Source organism: Epinephelus moara, chromosome 22 (assembly GCF_006386435.1).
Source record: "Epinephelus moara isolate mb chromosome 22, YSFRI_EMoa_1.0, whole genome shotgun sequence".
Taxonomy (NCBI): domain Eukaryota; kingdom Metazoa; phylum Chordata; class Actinopteri; order Perciformes; family Serranidae; genus Epinephelus; species Epinephelus moara.
The window spans coordinates 92532-114229 of record NC_065527.1 but is presented as its reverse complement, the minus strand read 5'-3'; the positions used below and the strand labels follow the sequence as shown (position 1 = coordinate 114229).

The window sequence follows — 21698 nt, the reverse complement described above, 5'->3', positions numbered from 1 at the left end:
ATCAATAATCAAACACACACTGATCAATAATCAAACACAGACAGTGATCAATAATTAAACACACACTGATCAATAATCAAACACACTGATCAATAGTCAAACACAGCCAGTGATCAATAATTAAACACACACTGATCAATAATCAAACACAGACAGTGATCAATAATCAAACACACACTGATCAATAATCAAACACACTGATCAATAGTCAAACACACTGATCAATAAACAAACACACTGATGAATAATCAAACACACACTGATCAATAATCAAACACAAGCAGTGATGAATAAACAAAGACACTGATGAATAATCAAACACACACTGATCAATAATCAAACACACAATGATCAATAATCAAACACAGACAGTGATCAATAAACAAACACACACTGATAATCACACACACTGATCAATAGTCAAACACACTGATCAATAATCAAACACACTGATTAATAATCAAACACAGACAGTGTTCAATAATCAAACACACACTGATCGTTAATCAAACACACGCTGATCAATAGTCAAACACACTGATCAATAATCAAACACAGACTGATCAATAATCAAACACACTGATCAATAATCAAACACACACTGATCAATAATCAAACACAGACAGTGATCAATAATCAAACACACACTGATCAATAGTCAAACGCACTGATCAATAATCAAACACACACTGATCAATAGTCAAACACACAGATCAATAATCAAAAACACTGATCAATAGTCAAACACACTGATCAATAATCAAACACAGACAGTGTTCAATAATCAAACACACACTGATCATTAATCAAACACACGCTGATCAACAATCAAACACACTGATCAATAATCAAACACACTGATCAATAATCAAACACAGACTGATCAATAATCAAACACAGACAGTGATCAATAATCAAACACACTGATCAATAATCAAACACAGACAGTGATCAATAATCAAACACACACTGATCAATAATCAAACACAGCCAGTGATGAATAAACAAACACACATTTATCAATAATCAAACACAGCCAGTGATCAATAATCAAACACACACTGATCAACAATTAAACACACACTGATCAATAATCAAACACACACTGATCAGTAATCAAACACAGCCAGTGACCAATAATCAAACACACACTGATCAATAATCAAACACAGCCAGTGACCAATAATCAAACACGCACTGATCAATAATTAAACACACACTGATCAATAATCAAACACACACTGATCAATAATCAAACACAGCCAGTGATCAATAATTAAACACAGCCAGTGATGAATAAACAAACACACACTGATCAATAATCAAACACAGCCAGTGATCAATAATCAAACACACTGATCAATAGTCAAACACACACACACACACACTGCTCAATAGGTTATTGGTTATTGATCACCAGTGATTTGATATTTACCGTTAGAGTCTGAGTCGACTCCTTCAGAACCTGTAAACATAAACACAGGTTTAATAAACAGCAACAACGACTGATGATGTGATGTCACTGTTGTTTTCACATGTTGATCACCTGTCGGTCGAGAACCTGCTGAGCCGCTTGGACCTCCAGCTGCTGAAAAACAAACACTTCATCAGGTGTTTTATTTTGGCAGGTGCCTCCAACAGGGAGTTGATATATGAAACAGGAAGCTGACTTATGAAACAGGAAGTTGACTGATTATCAAACAGGAAGTTGACTGATTATCAAACAGGAAGTTGACTGATTTATCAAACAGGAAGTTGACTGATTTATCAAACAGGAAGTTGATTTATCAAACAGGAAGTTTACTTGTTTAACAAACAGGAAGTTGATTTATCAAATAGGAAGTTGATTTTTCAAATAGGAAGTTGATTTACATCATCGACCTGTTGTCATGTGATCAGCCATCAGTAATTCCTGTTGTTATTACCTGTAGAACTTCCTGCTGTTCCATCAGGTGTTCCTCCGCCTGCTGGCTGACTGCCGGACGCTGAAATAAAAACAAACCTTTCAGAACTATGACTGAATTTCTGTCGATGTTTGGTCATTTTTAAACCTGAACAACTTCCTGTCAGAGAGGACGAATTGAAACAGGTGACTCACCACCCAGATCCTGAACGTTGGTAGACTCACCTGCTGCAACACCTGCTGAGAAAAACACACCTGAGTCAAATAACTGGTTATCAATGATTCACATAACACTGACGGCTGAGTCAGTCCAAATCTGACTGAGTCTGTTTGAGTCTGTTTGAGTGTGACATAGTCTGTTTGAGTCTGTCCGAGTCTGCTTGAGTCTGACATAGTCTGTTTGAGTCTGTCTGAGTCTGTTTGAGTCTGACTGAATCTGACTGAATCTGACTGATTCCGTCTGAGTCTGTTTGAGTCTGTCTGAGTCTATCTGAGTCTGGTTGAGTCTGACTGATTCTGTCTGAGTCTGTCGAGTTCGTTTGAGCCAGACTGAGTCTGCTCTAGTCTGTTTGAGTCTGTTTGAGTCTGTCTGAGTCTGTCCGAGTCTGACTGGGCCTGACTGGGTCTGACTGAGTCTGAGTCTGTTTGAGTCTGACTGACTCTGTTTGAGTCTGACTCAGGCTGTCTGAGTTGAGTCAGACTCAGGCTGTCTGTCATTTTGAGTTTGTTTGAGTCTGTCGATGTTTGGCCATTTTTAAACGACTTCCTGTCAGAGAGGACGAATTGAAACAGGTGACTCACCGCCCAGATCCTGAATGTTGGTAGACTCACCTGCTGAAACTCCTGCTGAGAAAAACACACCTGAGTCAAATAACTGGTTATCAAAGATTCACATAACACTGATGGCTGTGTCAGTCCGAGTCTGACTGAGTCTGTTTGAGTCTGACATAGTCTGTCTGAGTCTGTCCAAGTCCGTTTGAGTCTGACTGAATCTGACTGAATCTGACTGATTCCGTCTGAGTCTGTTTGAGTCTGTCTGAGTCTATCTGAGTCTGGTTGAGTCTGACTGATTCTGTCTGAGTCTGTCGAGTTTGTTTGAGCCAGACTGAGTCTGCTCTAGTCTGTTTGAGTCTGTTTGAGTCTGTCTAAGTCTGTCCGAGTCTGACTGGGCCTGACTGGGTCTGACTGAGTCTGAGTCTGTTTGAGTCTGACTGACTCTGTTTGAGTCTGACTGATTCCGTCTGAGTCTGTCGAGTCTATTTGAGTCTAACTGAGTTTGTTTGAGTCTGTTTGTGTCTGACTGAGTCTGTTTGAGTCTGTTTGAGTCTGACATAGTCTGTTTGAGTCCGCCTGAGTCTGTCCAAGTCTGTCTGAGTTTGTTTGAGTCCGAGTTTTTTTTAATCTGACTGATTCTGTCTGAGTCTGTTGAGTCTATTTGAGACTAATTGAGTTTGTTTGAGTCTGTTTGTGTCTGACTGAGTGTGTTTGAGTCTGCATGATTCTGTTTGAGTCTGTTTGACTCTGACTGAGTCTGTTTGAGTCTGCCTGCATCTGACTGAGACTGTCCTAGTCTGTTTAAGTCTGACCAAGCCTGTTTGTGTCTGACTTATCCTGGTTGAGTCTGTTTGAGTCGGACTGAGTCAGTTTGAGTCTGACTGAGTCTGTTTGAGTCTGTTTAGTCTGAATGAATCTGTTTAGTCTGTTTGAGTCTGACTGAGTCTGACCAAGTCTGTTTGAGTCTGACTGATTCTGTCTGAGTCTGTTTGAGTCTTAGTCTGTTTGAGTCTGACTTCGTCTGTTTGAGTCTGTCTGACTCTGTCTGAGTCTGACTGGGTCTGACTGAGTCTTACACAGTCTAAGTCTGTTTGAGTCTGACTGATTCTGTTTGAGTCTGAGTCAGACTCTCTCACTCAGGCTGTCTTAGTCATTTTGAGTTTGTTTGAGTCTGTCGATGTTTGGTCATTTTTAAACCTGAACGACTTCCTGTCAGAGAGGACGAATTGAAACAGTTGACTCACCGCCCAGATCCTGAACGTTGGTAGACTCACCTGCTGAAACTCCTGCTGAGTCTCACTGATTCCGTCTGAGTCTGTCGAGTCTGTTTGAGTCTGACTGAATTGGTTCGAATCTGACTGAGTCTAACTAAGTTTGTTTGAGTCTTTTTGACTCTGACTGATTCTGTTTGAATGTGCCTGAGTCTGACTGAGTCTGTCTGAGTGTGACTGTTTCTGTCTGAGTCTGTTCAAGTCTATCTGAGTTTGACTGAGTCTGACTGAGTCTGTTTGAGTCTGACTCGGTCTGTCTGAGTCCTTTTGAGTCTGATTGCAACTGTTTGAGTCTGACTCGGTCTGTCTGAGTCATTTTGAGGTTGTTTGAGTCTGTCCGAGTCTGTTTGAAAAATGACTGATTCCGTCTGAGTCTGTGTAGTCTTTTTGAGTCTAACTGAGTTTGTTTCAGTCTGTTTGAGTCTGTTTAACTCTGAATGATTCTGTTTGAGTCTGTTTGACTCTAATTGAGTCTGTTAGAGTCTGCCTTAGTCTGTCTGAGTCTGTCCGAGTCTGTTTGAGTCGTACCGAGGCTGTCTGAGTCTGTTTGAGTCTGAGTGATTCTGACTGAGTCTGCTTGTGTCTGCTTGTGTCTGATTGAGTCTGTCCTAGTCTGTCTGAGCCTATTTGAGTCTGACTGAGTCTGTTTGAGTCTGAGTGATTCCATCAGAGTCTGTCCAGTCTGTTTGACCCTGACTGAATCTGTTTGAGTTTGTCTAAGTTTGACTGAGTCTGTTTGAGTCTGTTTGAGTCAGACTGAGTCTGTCTGAGTCATTTTGAGTCTAACTAAGCTTGTTTGAGTCTTTTTTTGACTCTGACTGATTCTGTTTGAGTCTGCCTGAGTCTGACTGAGTCTGTTTGAGTCTTTCTGAATCTGTTTGAGTCTTGGTGAGTCTTTTCAAGTTAGTTTGAGTCTGTCTGAGTCTGACTGAGTCTGTTTGAGTCTGCTTGCGTCTGACTAAGTTTGTTTGCGTCTGTCCAAGTCTGTTTAAGTCTGACTGATTCCGTCTGAGTCCGTGGAGTCTGTTTGAGTCTAACTGAGTTTGTTTGAGTCTGTTTGACTGATTCTGTTTGAGTTTGCCTGAGTCTGTCTGAGTCTTTGTGAGTCTAACTGAGTTTGTTTGAGTCTGTTTGACTCTGACTGATTCTGTTTGAGTTTGCCTGAGTCTGACTGAGTCTGTTTGAGTTTATTTGAGTCTGACTGAGTCTGACTGATTCCGTCTGAGTCTGTAGAGTCTGTTTGAGTCTGTCCGATTCTGTCCAAGTCTGACTGGGTCTGACTGAGTCTGACTCTGTCTGACTCTGACTGACATGTCTGAGTCTGTCAAGGCTTTCTGAGTCTGATTAAGTCTGTTTGAGTCTTTCTGAGACTCTTTGAGTCTGTCTGAGTCTGACCTCATCTTTTTGCCGCCCGAGTCTGTTCAAATCTTACTGATTCCGTCTGAGTCTGTGGAGTCTGTTTGAGTCTCACTGAGTTTGAGTCTAAATGATTCTGTTCGAGTCTGTTTGATTCTGTTTGAGTCTGCCTGAGTCTGTTTGTGTCTCACTGAGTTTGAGTCTGTTTGAGTCTGTTTTAGTCTGACTTTGTTTGAAGATGGCGCCCTTGTATTTGGCTTGCCGTCTCCCTCTGCTGAGTGTGTCGCTGTTTTTTGTGTGTCTGCTATTTGCTACACGCAATGTGTCAACGCTGCAGGTGTATGATCGCCTGACCCTTCTCAATATCCGTGACTCTTTGGAAAAACTGCCAATTTGTGGCTCTGATGGACATTCAAAGATGCCTCCACCTTTCCTGGCGTCCATACCGCCATATCTACGGCGTCTTTCCTGCTGGCTGCCTTGCAACAGTCGCACAGAAGACGCGGTAAGCGAGGAGGAGTCCTCATTAGACTGGGCTTACCTGGCTTCAGCCCTTCACGATCACTGTTGCTTATCAGCTGGATCTTTCACGGAGCGCGGCGGCTACGATCTGCGGAGTTCCACGGAGTACAAATACCGGTGGCTCCGGCCGGCTCTCCGGGACACCGGGATGCCGCTTCCGTGTTGTCAGCCAGTGCGGATCTCCCAGCGGGGGTGTGTGCTGGGGAATCTCCACCCACTCAATCGCGTCTCCCAGCTGACTGACCGAGGCTCAGTCCATATGGCGCTGTTTAACACCAGATCTCTCACAAATAAGACCTTTATTTTAAATGACTTTTTCACAGAGCATGATCTGGATTTCCTCCTGCTGACGGAGACCTGGTTGAAACCAGGCGAGAACAGCGCCTTCTCGGAGCTCGTCCCCCCCCGCCTGTTCCTTCTTCAGCACCCCGTGAGCCGCCGGTCATGGCGATGGTCTGGCTGCTATATTCAAAGAGAGCTTCAGATACCAAATAATAAACACTAATAATTATTCCAGCTTTGAACTGCAGCTGTTTGTGATCAATCTCACCTGCCCTGTGCTGTGTGCCACAGTTTATCGCCCACCCAAATTTAATAAGGACTTTATTCAAAAGTTTTCAGAGTTTTTGTCTGATTTTATTCCAAAATTCGATAAACTTTTGATCTGTGGGGACTTCAGATCAGAATATTCATGTTTGTTGTGCAGCCAATCAGCTGGCTAATGAGTTTAAAGGCCTCTTGGATTCCTTTGGTCTCACTCAATCAGTTAATGGTCCAGCACATGAGCATGGGCACACTCTTGACCTTGTAATTTCTCATGGGCTTCCCGTCTCCCTCAGAGAAATAGTGGACACTGCTATCTCGGATCACCTTCCCATTATTTTCGACTTTGCTGCTCCCCCACCTGCCAATAGGCCTGTTTCCCCTGCTCGCCGCTGCTGCATCTTTACCTCATCAATGGCTGGAGAGTTTGCTGCTGCCTTCAAGGACTCTCAGCTATATGGTGACAGTGGGCTGGTTTGTCCCCTTTGCCCAGATAGCCTGCTCTCTGCTTTCCACTCCACATGCTCCACGATTCTGGACTCAGTTGCCCCTCTTCGGCAAAAACGCACTAAACCCAAGGCAGATCCCTGTGTGAATGATTCCACCCGTGCGCTCAGGCAGCAATGCAGACAGGCTGAACGGCGGTGGAAGAAGGACAAACTACATGTTTCCTTGGGCTTGTTAAGGGACAGTTTGGCTGCTTATCAGAGAGCTCTGAAGGAGGCAAAGTTTAAATATCTGTCCAGTATCATAGCTAACAGCTCTCATCATCCAAGGGTGTTATTTAATACTATAGACTCTGTCATTAACCCACGCCCCTGTCTGATGCTTCCACGGCAACATGTGAGGAGTTTGTTTCTTTTTTTACTGACAAAGTGTCAGGCAGAATATTAGTAATATATCTATCTCTCCTGGTGATGTGTGTGCTCCTCCTGCACCGTCTGCCATTTTCGAGCAGTTCGAGACAATTTCTCTGCCGTTTTCCACTAAGGTGGTTCATGGCGTGAAACCTACTAACTGTCCCTTAGATATCATTCCTGCCAAATCCTTAAAGGAGGTTTTTCATTCTGTTGGGTCAAGTCTCCTTGTTTTTATTAACTCCTGTCTTAGTTCAGGGTCTGTCCCAGCTGCCTTCAAACATGCTGTGGTTAGGCCCCTCCTAAAAAAACCCCCCGTCTTGATCCCTCTGTGCTGTCCAATTTTAGACCTGTCTCTCATTTGCCTTTTCTTTCTAAGGTCTTAGAAAAAGTTGTTTTTATACAATTACAGTCATTTTTAGAGACAAATTCTGTTCTTGATAAATTTCAGTCTGGTTTTAGATCCCGACATAGCACCGAGTCAGCACTGTTAAAGGTGCACAATGATATTGGCTTGTCTTTGGATGCTGGGAATCCCGCTGTGCTGGTGCTGCTGGACCTCACAGCGGCCTTTGATACAGTCGACCTGTATCTCGCCTAGAGCAGTATGTAGGCATCCGCGGCACCGCTCTTTAATGGTTTAGGTTGTACCTGGCCAATAGGAGCTTTTCTGTGATGATTGGTGACCTCCACTCATCACATGCATCTCTCCCTTGTGGGGTGCCACAGGGATCTATTCTTGGCCCTATCCTATTTTCATTGTATTTGCTACCTCTGGAATCAATAATAACAAAACACAATCTGTCTTTCCATCTTTATGCAGATGATTTACAGATTTATTTGCCCATGAAACCCAATGAAAGTACTGCATTTCATAAGTTAATGGATTGTATTAGTGACATAAAGCAGCACCTGAACAACAGCAAAACTGAATGTATTTTGTTTGGCGCTTCACCTATGTCGGATGTTAGTGCAACAACCTGGAGCACTCTGGGCCCCTTTTTTAAACCACATGTAAAAAATCTTGGTGTAACATTTGACAATGGTTTGAAGTTCGATAAACAGATTAGTTCTGTTGTTAGAACGAGCTTTTTCCAGCTCCATCTCTTGGCCAAAGTGAAGCCTTTTCTCAATCGGCAGGACCTTGAGAAGGCAATTCATGCATTCATCAGCTCAAGATTAGATTACTGTAATGCCCTTTATGTCGGCCTCAGCCAGTCTGCCCTTTCACGACTTCAACTTGTACAGAATGCTGCGGCCCGATTTTTAACAAACATGCCCAGACGTGAACACATCACCCCTGTGCTGTCGTCACTCCACTGGTTTCCAGTTCATTGTAGGATAGATTTTAAACTTTTGTTGTTTGTTTTTAATGCCATTAATGGCCTTGCTCCTCCCTACCTGTCAGAGATTTTAACTATCCGCGATAGTGGCAGGGCCCTGCACTCGTCTAGTCAGCTTCTGTTAGAAGTCCCAAGGTTGCGATACAAGAAATGAGGTGACCGCTCTTTCGCTGTTGCTGCTCCAAGACTGTGGAACAAGCTCCCCCCGACATTCGCACCACTACTGATCTTGGCCTTTTTAAATCTAAGCTGAAGACCTACCTTTTTAGAATAGCTTTTAATTCTGACTAGGGCTATCCATTTTTTAGGTTTATTTATTCTGTTTTAATTTATTTTATCTATGTTGAAAGGCGTTTAATACCCTGTAGCACTGTCACACTTTCCATTGTTTTTTTTTTTCTTTTATGTATTGTTGTTTCAGTGTTATTTGACACTGTTGTTAAGCACTCTGGGTAACTTTGGTTTTTGTAAAGGGCTATAGAAATAAATGTTGATTGATTGATTGATTGACTGAGTGTTTGAGTCTTTCTGAGTCTGATTGAGTCTGTTTGAGTCAGTTTTAATCTAACTGAGTTTGTCTGAGTCTTTCCGAGTCTGACTGAGTCTGACTAAGTGTGACTGAGTCTGTTTGAGACTGACTAAGTCTGTTTGAGACTGACTAAGTCTGTTTGAGTCTGACTAGGTCTGTTTGAGACTGACTAAGTCTGTTTGAGTCTGACTAGGTCTGTTTGAGCCATTTTGAGTGTCTTTGAGTCCGTCCGAGTCTGTGGGGTCTGTTTGAGTCTCACTGAGTTTGAGTCTGTTTGAGTCTAAATGATTCTGTTTGAGACTTTTTGACTCTGCCTGAGTCTGACTGAGTCTGTTTGAGTCTGTTTGAGACTGTCTGATTCTGTCTGAGTCTGACTGATTCCGTCTGAGTCTGTCAAGTCTTTCTCAGTCTGTTGTAGTTTCCCTGCTTTCCAGCAGTTGGCACTGTGACCTGAGACCTGGGGCGGCGTCAGGTGTCTCCGTGCTGGACGGACTCCAAGACCTGGATCAGGCTGGTTCACCTGATCCTGGTCTGAGTCTCAACTTGTTAATCTGGATTAAACCCGACACTGAACAGGGACAAACAAACTCTTCAGGAGGGAAACACCTCAGGGTCTACTCACCTGAACTTCTGGATGCCACCACCGCCGCTGTGGTGGTCTGCTGCCTGCCAACAGCTCCTGTAGGAGGAGGAAGGAGTGTCAGGTGGAGGAGGAGGAGGAGGAAGAGGAGTAGGAGGAGGAGAAGGAAGAGGAGGAGGGAGAGAAGGAGGAGGAGGAGAACGAAGAGGAGGAGGTATTCAGTATTGTCTGTTTCCATCAGAGTTCATTATATACGGATCAGTGTGGTTAAATCCTGACACAGGACACAGGAAACAGGAAGTGTGCTCTCTGAGCAGTCTGTTTATTTCCTGGTTAGAAGTGTTTATGCAGATTTATGATGTGTTTAATGTCTCACCCTGGATCTTATCCTGACTCTGACTCTGGGAGTCTTCGTCATCTGAAACAAGAGAACAACATTTATCGATTTTATTTGGACTTCACAAAACTTTATTTATTTCCTCTTCCTGCCATTTTTCTTCTTCTTTCTCTTCGACACATGTCCCACAACCGAGCTCCACCCACTCCACCCACTCCTGACTCGCCGCTGACGTCTTCTTCTCTGCTCCGTTCAGCAGGAACAGGAAGCAGCGGTGGTTCGATCCGAAAACGAGTTCACGAAGACACGACTCCTCCATCAGTCTGAGTCCTGAGATCCTCCTGACTTCCTGCCTTCAACCAACATGGCTGCCAATCGCACCTACCCACGACCCAGAGACTCCACCTTCAACCCTTCATCCTCATCCTGTCATCCCCAACCCTTCATCCCTCCAAACCCTGAATCCATCATGTACAATAAACCAGTGGAATCATCAGACTCATTGGAGATGAGTCAGACCTGCACAGATTTGATTGCTGCACACATTCCATCGAAGCACAGTGCATGCTGGATAATTTTGTGTCCGACATCATCCCGGCTCGCTCAGACGTCATAGGGAAGTGGACGGTGATAATCTGGTGACAGTGTGGCGCTGCAGCTGCACTCCTCCAACTGTAAGACCCAGGGCATGATGGGAAACACTTGGCTGTCACCTGATCTAACAGTTGATTGGTTCAGATGTTGACGCAACAAGATTCTTCGCCTCAAGTTTGAACCAATAGCGAGACCCGTCATAGGGTGGAGCACATATGAGATAGGAACAGTAGTTACGTGGATGTAACTCCAGTTCCATGAGTGTGTCTGGGATTTCAAAGGGAATCGAGCCGCAGGGGGGAGGGGCTTATACGGGGGAGGGGCTTGTGCGGGGGAGGGGCTTATTAAGGGGGCGGGGGGGTTGGTTCAGTTTCCTCGTCTCACAATAAGTAAATTATTCTTATCAATAAATTAACTGATTGATTGTTTAGGTGATGACATCACGCACTGCATTGAGGTCATTGATCCCAAATATTGATCAGCTGATCAGTTTAACACCACCAACAGTTTGACTTTTCAGATCTTTGTTATTAATCAATCATTTAATCAATCAATAAATCAATCAGTGTCAGTCCTACCCTCCTCCTCCTCGGACAGCTCCCCCTCCGCCTCTTCCATGACCTCCACCTCCACCTCCTCCTGCTCCTTCTCTGGAGAACACAACCAAAAAAGTTATTGATCATCAAGTTGAATCAATCAAATTAAATTGATAGATATTGATCAGTAAGTCTTTTTACCCTCGACAGGAGCCGTAGAAACCGTCGTTACCAGGAAGATGACCATCCACATGACCAGCAGGTTCCTGTCAGGACAGAGTAATCAATACTGACCAATATTCACCAATACAGATTAATACTCATCAATACTGACCCTAACCCAGTAGTACAATCAGTAGAATAAGTAGTACCCAGTAGAACAGTAGTATAATCAATAATATGAGTAGTAGTACTCAGTAGTACAGTAGTATAATCAGTAGTATAATCAGTAGTACTCAGGGGTACAGTAATATGATCAGTAGTATGAGTAATAGTACTCAGCAGTACAGTACTATTATTAGTAGTACCCAGTAGTATAATCAGTAGTGCTCAGAAGTACAGTAGAATAATCAGTAGTATGAGTAGTAGTACTCAATAGTACAGTAGTGTAATCAGTGCTATGAGTAGTGGTACTCAGTAGTACATTAGTGTAATCAGTAGTATGAGTAGTAGTACTCAGTACAGTACTATAATTAGTAGTATGAGTAGCAGTATTTAGTGGTACAGTAGTATAATCAGTAGTATGAGTAGTAGTACTCAGTAGGACAGTAGTATAATCAGTAGTATAAGTAGTGGTGCTCAGTAGTCCTCACAGGTACAGTAGTATAATCAATAGTACTTAGCAGTATGGTAGTATAATCAGTAATCCTCATTTTTTTTTTAGTAGAATTCAGTATTACAGTAGAATAATCAGTAGTATGAGTGGTAGTACTCAGTAGTACATTATTATAATCAGTAGTAGTTCTCAGGAGTACAGGAGTATAATCAGTAGTATGAGTAGTAGTACTCAGTACAGTAGTATAATTAGTAGTATGACTAGTAGTACTCAGTAATACAGTGGTATAATCAGTAGTATGAGTAGTAGTTCTCAGGAGTACATATTAGTATCAGTAGTATGAGTAGTAGTACTGAGTAGTACAGTTGTATAATAAGTGATATGAGTAGCAGTACTCAGTACAGTAGTATAATTAGTAGTATGACTAGTAGTACTCAGTAATACAGTAGTATAATCAGTAGTATGAGTAGTAGTTCTCAGGAGTACAGTACTATTATCAGTAGTATGAGTAGTAGTACAGTAGTATAATAAGTGGTATGAGTAGTACTCAGTAGTACTGTTGTAACATTAGTAGTATAACCAGTAGGATGAGCAATAGTACTAGTAGTGATACAGTAGTATAATCAGTAGTACTCAGTAGTACAGTAGTTTAATCAGTAGTATAATCAGTAGTACTCAGTAGTAGAGTTGTATAATCAGTTGTATGAGTAGTAGTACTAAGTAGTACAGGAGTATAATCAGAAGTATGAGTAGTAGTACTCAGTAGTACAGTACTATAATTAGTAGTAGTGCTCAGTGGTACAGTAGTATAATCAGTAGTATGTGCAGTAGTACTCAGTAGTATGTGTAGTAGTAGCCAGTAGTACAGTAGTATAATCAGTAGCACTCAGTAGTACAGTAGTATAATCAGTAGTATGAGTAGTAGTACTTATTAGTAAGGGAGTATAATCAGAAGTATGAGTAGTAGTACTCAGTAGTACAGTACTATAATAGTAGTATGAGTAGTAGCACTCAGTATCACAGTAGTATAATCAGTAGGAGGAGCCCTGTGAGGCAAATTGTGATTTGTGATATTGGGCTTTATAAATAACGTTGATTGATTGATTGTTTGATTGATTGATTGATAGTATAATCAGTAGCACTCAGTAGTACAGTAGTATAATCAGAAGTATGAGTAGTAGTTCTCAGTATTACAGTAGTATAATCAGTAGCACTCAGTAGTACAGTAGTTTAATCAGTAGTATGAGTAGTAGTTCTCAGTAGTACAGTAGTATAAATGGTAGTATGAGTAGTAGTTATCAGCAGTAACATAGTTTAATCAGTAGTATAAATAGTAGTATGAGTAATAGTACTCAGTATTACAATAGCATAATCAGCAGTATTAGTAGTAGTACTCAGTAGTACAGTAGTATAATCAGTAGTACTCAGTAGCACAGTAGTGTAATCAGTAGTATGAATAGTAGTACTGAGTAATACAATAGTATAATCAGTAGTATGAGAAGTAGTACTGAGTAATACAGTAGTATAATCAGTAGTATGAGAAGTAGTACTCAGTAGTACAGTAGTATAATCAGTAGTATGAGAAGTAGTGCTCAATAGTACAGTAGTATAATCAGTAGTACTCAGTAGTACAGTAGTATAATCAGCAGTATGAGCAGTAGTACTCAGTATTACAGTAGTATGAGTAGTAGTTCTCAGCAGTACCGTAGTTTAATCAGTAGTATAAATAGTAGTATGAGTAATAGTATTCAGTATTACAATAGCATAATCAGCAGTATGAGTAGTAGTACTCAGTAGTACAGTACTATAATCAGGTATGAGTAGTAGTACTCAGTAGTACAGTACTATAATCAGTAGTACAATCAGTAGTATGAGTAGTAGTACTCAGTAGCACAGTAGTATAATCAGTAGTACTCAGTAGCACAGTAGTATAATCAGTAGTACTTAGTAGTATCTATAATACTCAGTAGTATCAATGTTAGTATCAGTAGTATCAGTACTCACGGAGGCAGCATGCACGTAGTTTAATCAGTAGTATAAATAGTAGTATGAGTAATAGTACTCAGTATTACAATAGCATAATCAGCAGTATGAGTAGTAGTACTCAGTAGTACAGTACTATAATCAGTAGTACAATCAGTAGTATGAGTAGTAGTACTCAGTAGTACAGTAGTATAATCAGTAGTACTCAGTAGCACAGTAGTATAATCAGTAGTACTTAGTAGTATCTGTAATACTCAGTAGTATAAATGTTAGTATCAGTAGTATCAGTACTCACGGAGGCAGCATGCTGCAGGCTGACAGGATCTCTGTGAGCTGAAGTCTGGACTCTGAAGTTTCAGCTCCTCCTTCACACTGTTTATATCCTGACACACACACACACACACACGCACACACACACACACAGGGGGTGGGGCTTATCACTCTGCTGCTGAACATACTACCATCTTTACTACAACTACTGTTTCTACTGTATATATTGTTTCTAATGTTTCCACTACAGCAAAAAAAATACCACATACAGCACTCACCTGCATGCAGAGGGGGAGGGGCAGGGTTTAAATGGACAGGTAACCTGTCATCACTTCCTGTCATTTATTGACCCGCCTTCTTTAATCTGACTGAACTTTGACCTGTGACATCACCAGGCAGCAGCCAGGTGTTAGCCTGTTAGCAAAGCTAGCTCAATCTGACCTCACCTGAGTCACCTGTCTACTGTTTCAGTGAGGACCACCCACCAATCAGGGCTCTGGAGGCGGGACTGAGAAAGACCATGTCTTCTCTCTGATTGGTCAATCAGAACAGATCAAAGTGTTTCCTGTTTCCTGTTGTACAAATGTAAACAATGATGAAACTATAACAAAACAAACATCCAGTACAGGTGACTGATGACCTCATAAATCATTTCCAGTGTTCAAAGACACCATGATCATATTCTGGGTCATTAAATCAGAATATCAACGAATACAGATGTTACTAATAAAATAAATTATAAAAACAAACAAACAAACTCAAAACTTTCTACAGCAGTTAATAACCCCATCTGTGATCAGCTGTGATCCAGCTGTGATTAGCTGCCGCTGTCATTACAAACATATGTCATTTCACTTGACACGTCCAAGGAAAAGACATCTAATTTCTCTAAAGACATGTTTCCTTGTTTCCTCTCTCCTCAGGTGTTTCCTCTGTGTCTCATGAGGGGAGACCTAAGACGTGAGGAAAGGTTGATGTGAAGAAAGGTGGATGTGAGGTCAGGTGGAGGAAACAAAAGGAGGAGGAAAACAGGTGATATGAGGAGAGAAGGAACGAAGGATGGAGGCTCTGCCTTTTATTGACCTGTTGCCATGGTGACTCTCAGTGACTGGTAGTATTAGAGCTCCATTGGTGATGAATAATTTAAATTCACTGCATACAAGCTGAACTCAGAGGTGATCTAACCGACGCTGATCAGCTGATCTGAAACCAAAAGCTACATGACACTTAATGTTACCACCACATGACACTTTTTATGTTACCACCACATGACAATTTTTGTGTTACCACCACATGACACTTTTCATGTTACCACCACATGACACTTTTTATGTTATCACCACGTGACACTTTTTACGTTACCACCACATGACACTTTTTGTTACCACCACATGACACTTTTTACGTTACCACCACATGACACTTTTTGTGTTACCACCACATGACACTTTTTATGTTACCACCACATGACACTTTTTGTGTTACCACCATGTGACACTTTTTGTGTTACCACCATAAGACACTTTATGTGTTACCAAGTGACACTTTTTGTGTTACTTCCAGATGACATTGTCTATGTTTACACCACGTGACACTTTTCATGTTACTACCACGTGACACTTTTTATGTTACCACCACATGACACTTTTTATGTTACCACCACATGACATTTGTGTTACTACCACATAACCACAACATGACACTTTTTATATTACTGACGTGAAACTTTTTACATTCCCACAACGTGACAGTTCTTTTAACCTAAAAAGTGTCACATTGTGGTAATGTCCGTACAGGAAATATCTAAAAGGCTGGGCTGTTTTTGTCGTACAGTTTCCATGGCAGCAGATCACTCTGTGTTCCTATTGGTCAAAGTGATGGCTGTGATGGAGAAGTCGAGTGTGGACCCACTGAGTTGCAGTCCGACATTAAACCTGAACTGGTCTGGTTTCATGTGTGACCTGTGGGACTCTAAGACCAGACCAAACGATGAAGCTGATTCAGTTTCAGGATGAAGAAAAAGAAAAGTTTGTTTCAGCTCAGTGAAGCTTCACCGCTCCAACTGTGTGTGTGTGTGTCCCCCAGTGTGTGTCTCTCTGTGTGTCCCGCTGTGTGTGTGTGTGTGTGTGTGTGTGTGTGTGTGTATCTCTGTGTGTGTGTGTGGTCGGACTCAAAGGACATATAGAAAGGACGCTTTATTAAAGTGACACTGAGCTGCCAACAGGAACTTGCCAACATTCCTCTGAACCACATCCATAACGCACCTTCCTCCTTCCTCCTCCTCCTCCTCCTCCTCCTCCTACTCCTCTTTATCCTTTAAGGTGCAGAATTCAGGAGAAACACGGTTGAGTCTCGTTCTCAGGTCGTCGTGTATTGATGACCTTTGGTCGACAGTGGGATTGAACCAACAACCTCAGGCTACCTGATGATCTGAGACTCAACCGTCTGGCTCCACAGTAACATTCAGGCTGCATTCACACCTGCCCTGTTTGGTTCAGTTCTTTTGTGCAGGTGTGCAGGTGTGAACACACCAGAACAACCGGACTGAGACCTTCTTGAAGAGGTGGTTTTGGTCGGGTTCCAAACAAACTCTTGGTCCGGTTGGTTTGTGGTGAGAATGTTTTCAGACCTCATTCCTAACCAACTGCAGTCACATTACGCATTACCTAATCTTAGCTTCGATAGCAAAATAAATATAGGATTTCCCTGTAATGCTAGCTTTTTAGCGCATTAGCTAACGTTAGCTTTTATAACAAAATATTGCAAATATTGGATTTTTCTGTAACGATTTTTCTGTAATTTTTCTGTTAGCGTCACATTCGGTAGGAATTGGCGCCTGATCGCATCTTCACGTTGACTTTATGTGTGATTCAGTAGTGTGATGTTCTGAAGCTGCTGCTCGTCGAACGTTCGGGAAGTTTAAATCTGACCATAGGAAGTGTTTGTTCTTATTTCAGAGAGCTGAGTTCCTGTTTTACAGGAAGTACCTCCTCACTGTTATATGTCACTTGGCGGTGTACACCTGTAGTACCTGGACTGTATCAGATCACGTTCCTGCATCACCACAGTGGACCTGTTTCTCAGATCGTGAACATCAGACTGTAAAATAAAACCTACGCCGTTCGTCCGTCCATCCGTCCATCCATCCGTCCTCTAAACTCAACTCTCTGTGCTCTTATTTTGGCGTGAACTTCCTGCAGTCTGTGGGAATCAGGGCAGAACAGGACATCCTGAAACCAGAGCCAGACTCTGGGATCAGGTCCAGAGAAGGAATTAGGGGCACTTTAAGGTCTGGTCTGGTCCAGCTTGGTTCTGAATGACTGCAGCTCACCTGGACCTTTGATCCTGATCCGCCTGTAACCAAGAGCTGTGGGACAGATGGACAAATGGACGCACCCGGGGAGACATGAAGACTCCGGAGACACTGACGTCCAATAAATACACCTGTCCCACACACTGTTAGCTGTTAACTGTTAGTTGTTAGCTGTTAGCAGCTAGTTATCATTACCTCTCAGCAGCCGGTGGACACAGTAAACAGCTCACAGAGGCACTGATTCACACTGTGATGCATTCAGGCTCTCCTCAGTAAAAATGAAAACTGGTTGAAGGTAAATTGAAACGTTCTCATGATGTGTTCATGGTCATCCTGTAAAACGGAGCTTTTTTCATGAAACATTACAACCAAGCATGCTAATCAGTTTTGATTTTTCAGCCTCAGAGTTGAGCTGATGTTTGAACTTCACTGTGACACATGATGATGATGACGGTGATGGTGATGAAGGGTTAGGAAACGTCAACAGACACGACAAAAAGGAAGTCTATATCCCTTCTTCTTCTTTTCCTCTGCTCATATTTCAGTAGGGATGAATCACACAGTGTGTCAGGATGAATCACACACAGTGTGTCAGGGTTTATTATCATATTATTAAAAAGTAGGGTTTGTTATCATATTATTAAATACCAGGGTTTGTTATCATATTATTAAATATGAGGGTTTGTTATCATATTATTAAGTAGCAGAGTTTGTTATTATATTATTAAACAACAAAGTTTGTAATCATATTATTAAATACCAGGGTTTATTATCATATTATTAAATAACAGGGTTTGTTATCATATTATTAAATAGCAGAGTTTATTATTATATTATTAAGTACCAGGGTTTGTAATCATATTATTAAATAGCAGGGTTTGTTATTATATTATTCATTACCAGGGTTTGTTATTATATTATTAAAGAGCAGGGTTTGTAATCATATTATTAAATAGCAGAGTTTGTTATTATATTTTAAATACCAGGGTTTATTATTATATTATTAAATAGCAAGGTTTATTATTATATTATTAAATAGCATGGTTTATTATTATATTATTAAATACGAGGGTTTGTTATCATGTTATTAAATACCAGGGTTTATTATTATATTATTAAATAGCAGGGTTTGTTATCATATTATTAAATAGCAGAGTTTGTTATTACATTATTAAATACCAGGGTTTATTATTATATTATTAAATACTAGGGTTTATTATCATATTATTAAATAGCAGGGTTTGTTATCATATTATTAAATATCAGGGTTTGTTATCATATTATTAAATACCAGGGTTTGTTATATTATTAAATAGCAGGGTTTATTATTACATTATTAAATAGCAGGGTTTGTTATATTATTAAATAGCAGGGTTTGTTTTCATATTATTAAATACCAGGGTTTATTATCATATTATTAAATTGCAGGGTTTATTATTATATTATTAAATAGTAGGGTTTGTTATCATATTATTAAATATCAGGGTTTGTTATCATATTATTAAATAGCAGGGTTTGTTATATTATTAAATAGCAGGATTTGTTTTCATATTATTAAATAGCAGGGTTTGTTATCATATTAAATAGCAGGGTTTGTTATCATATTATTAAATAGCAGGGTTTATTATTATATTATTAAATAACAGGGTTTGTTATCATATTATTAAATACCAGGGTTTGTTATCATAATATTAAATAGCAGGGTTTATTATTATATTATTAAATACAAGGGTTTATTATTATATTATTAAAGACCAGGGTTTATTATTATATTATTAAATAACATGGTTTATTCTCATATTATTAAATACCAGGGTTTATTATTATATTATTAAATAGCAGGGTTTGTTATCATATTATTAAATACCTGGGTTCATTATTATATTATTAAATAACATGGTTTATTATTATATTATTAAAAAGCAGGGTTTATTATTATATTATTAAGTAGCAGGGTTTGTTATCATATTATTAAATAGCAGGGTTTATTATTATATCATTAAATACCAGGGTTTATTATTATATTATTAAATAGCAGGGTTTGTTATCATATTATTAAATACCTGGGTTCATTATTATATTATTAAATAACATGGTTTATTATTATATCATTAAAAAGCAGGGTTTATTATTATATTATTAAGTAGCAGGGTTTGTTATATTATTAAATAGCAGGGTTTGTTATCATATTATTAAATACCAGGGTTTGTTATCATAATATTAAATAGCAGGGTTTATTATTATATCATTAAATACCAGGGTTTGTCATCATAATATTAAATAGCAGGCGTTATTATTATATTATTAAATAGCAGGGTTTGTTATCATATTATTAAATAACATGGTTTATTCTTATATAATTAAAGAGCAGGGTTTATTATTATATTATTAAATAGCAGGGTTTGTTATCATATCATTAAATAGCAGGGTTTGTTAATATTATTAAATAGCAGGGTTTATTATTATATTATTAAATAGTAGGGTTTGTTATCATATTATTAAATATCAGGGTTTGTTATCATATTATTAAATACCAGGGTTTGTTATATTATTAAATAGCAGGGTTTATTATTACATTATTAAATAGCAGGGTTTGTTATATTATTAAATAGCAGGGTTTGTTTTCATATTATTAAATACCAGGGTTTATTATCATATTATTAAATTGCAGGGTTTATTATTATATTATTAAATAGCAGGGTTTATTATATTATTAAATAGCAGGGTTTGTTATCATATTATTAAATAGCAGGGTTTGTGATATTATTAAATAGCAGGGTTCATTATCATAGTATTAAATAGCAGGGTTTGTTATATTATTAAATAGCAGGATTTGTTTTCATATTATTAAATAGCAGGGTTTGTTATCATATTAAATAGCAGGGTTTGTTATCATATTATTAAATAGCAGGGTTTATTATTATATTATTAAATAACATGGTTTATTCTTATATTATTAAATACCAGGGTTATTATTATATTATTAAATAGCAGGGTTTGTTATCATATTATTAAATACCAGGGTTCATTATTATGTTATTAAATACCAGGGTTTGTTATTATATTATTAAATAGTAGTGTTTGTTATCATATTATTAAATAGCAGGGTTTGTTATCATAATGTTAAATAGCAGGGTTTGTTATTATATTATTAAATTGCAGGGTTTATTATTATATTATTAAATACCAGGGTTTATTAATATATTATTAAATACCAGGGTTTATTATTATATTATTAGATACCAGGGTTTATTATTATATTGTTAAATACCAGGGTTTGTTATCCTATTATTAAATACCAGGGTTTGTTATCATAATATTAAATACCAGGGTTTGTTATATTATTAAATAACAGGGTTTGTTATAATATTATTAAATAGCAGGGTTTATTATTATATTATTAAATAGCAGGGTTTGTTATCATAATATCAAATAGCAGGGTTTATTATTATATTATTAAATACCAGGGTTTATTATTATATTATTAAATAGCAGGGTTTGATATATTATTAAATAGCAGGGTTTGTTATCATATTATTAAATAGAAGGGTTTGTTAGCATATTAAATAGCAGGGTTTGGTATCATATTATTAAATAGCAAGGTTTATTATTATATTATTAAATAGTAGGGTTTGTTATAGTATTATTAAATAGCAAGGTTTATTATTATGTTATTACGTACCAGGGTTTGTTAACATATTATTGATTAGGAGGGTTTATTATTATATTATTAAATACCAGGGTTTGTTATCATAATATTAAATAGCAGGGTTTGTTATCATAATATTAAATACCAGGGTTTATTATTATTGTTAGAGCCAATTTGTATATTGCACATAATGTGATAAATAATTCAGATTTGTTGAATTTATATTTCTTTTAAATTATTATTTTTTTTTTAGCTCACGAGAATGCCTATTGGTTGATAATAACTGCTCTTTTATTGGCTGAGACGTGCATAACGTGATGACGTGTGCGTGTTTGTGTTCAGTATCATTATGGAGACGAGGAGAGCACACTAGTTTTTGACCGTGCTCATCAGCTATTATCGCCTAAATTCTGGATTACTGCACAGTTTTATTTTTGTTGTAACTTGAAGAAAGGTTCAATAAACCGTCATGTGGCAGAAGAACTGTGGAGTTTTTGCGATTGAAGACACGCGTCAACTACATGCTCGAGCTCCATAGTAGTGTGTGTTTACAAGTAAAAGGA

General features: G+C 39.0%; 1 protein-coding gene across 1 annotated transcript in view; it reads right to left on the bottom strand.

The window, feature by feature from the left end:
* Window positions 1-14292, bottom strand: part of si:ch211-80h18.1 (uncharacterized protein LOC555593 homolog) — a 32700-nt gene extending 18408 nt beyond the window's left edge. The window contains exons 1-10 of the mRNA XM_050035153.1: window positions 14199-14292; window positions 11347-11411; window positions 11188-11259; window positions 10055-10096; window positions 9721-9777; window positions 2705-2746; window positions 2099-2140; window positions 1926-1985; window positions 1547-1588; window positions 1436-1465 (exon numbers count right to left, since the gene is read on the bottom strand). Of these exons, the coding sequence (XP_049891110.1) occupies window positions 1436-1465; window positions 1547-1588; window positions 1926-1985; window positions 2099-2140; window positions 2705-2746; window positions 9721-9777; window positions 10055-10096; window positions 11188-11259; window positions 11347-11411; window positions 14199-14209 (463 nt within the window). The 5' untranslated portion in view covers window positions 14210-14292. The remainder of the gene's footprint in view (window positions 1-1435; window positions 1466-1546; window positions 1589-1925; window positions 1986-2098; window positions 2141-2704; window positions 2747-9720; window positions 9778-10054; window positions 10097-11187; window positions 11260-11346; window positions 11412-14198) is intronic.
* Between the last annotated feature and the right edge of the window lie 7406 nt (window positions 14293-21698).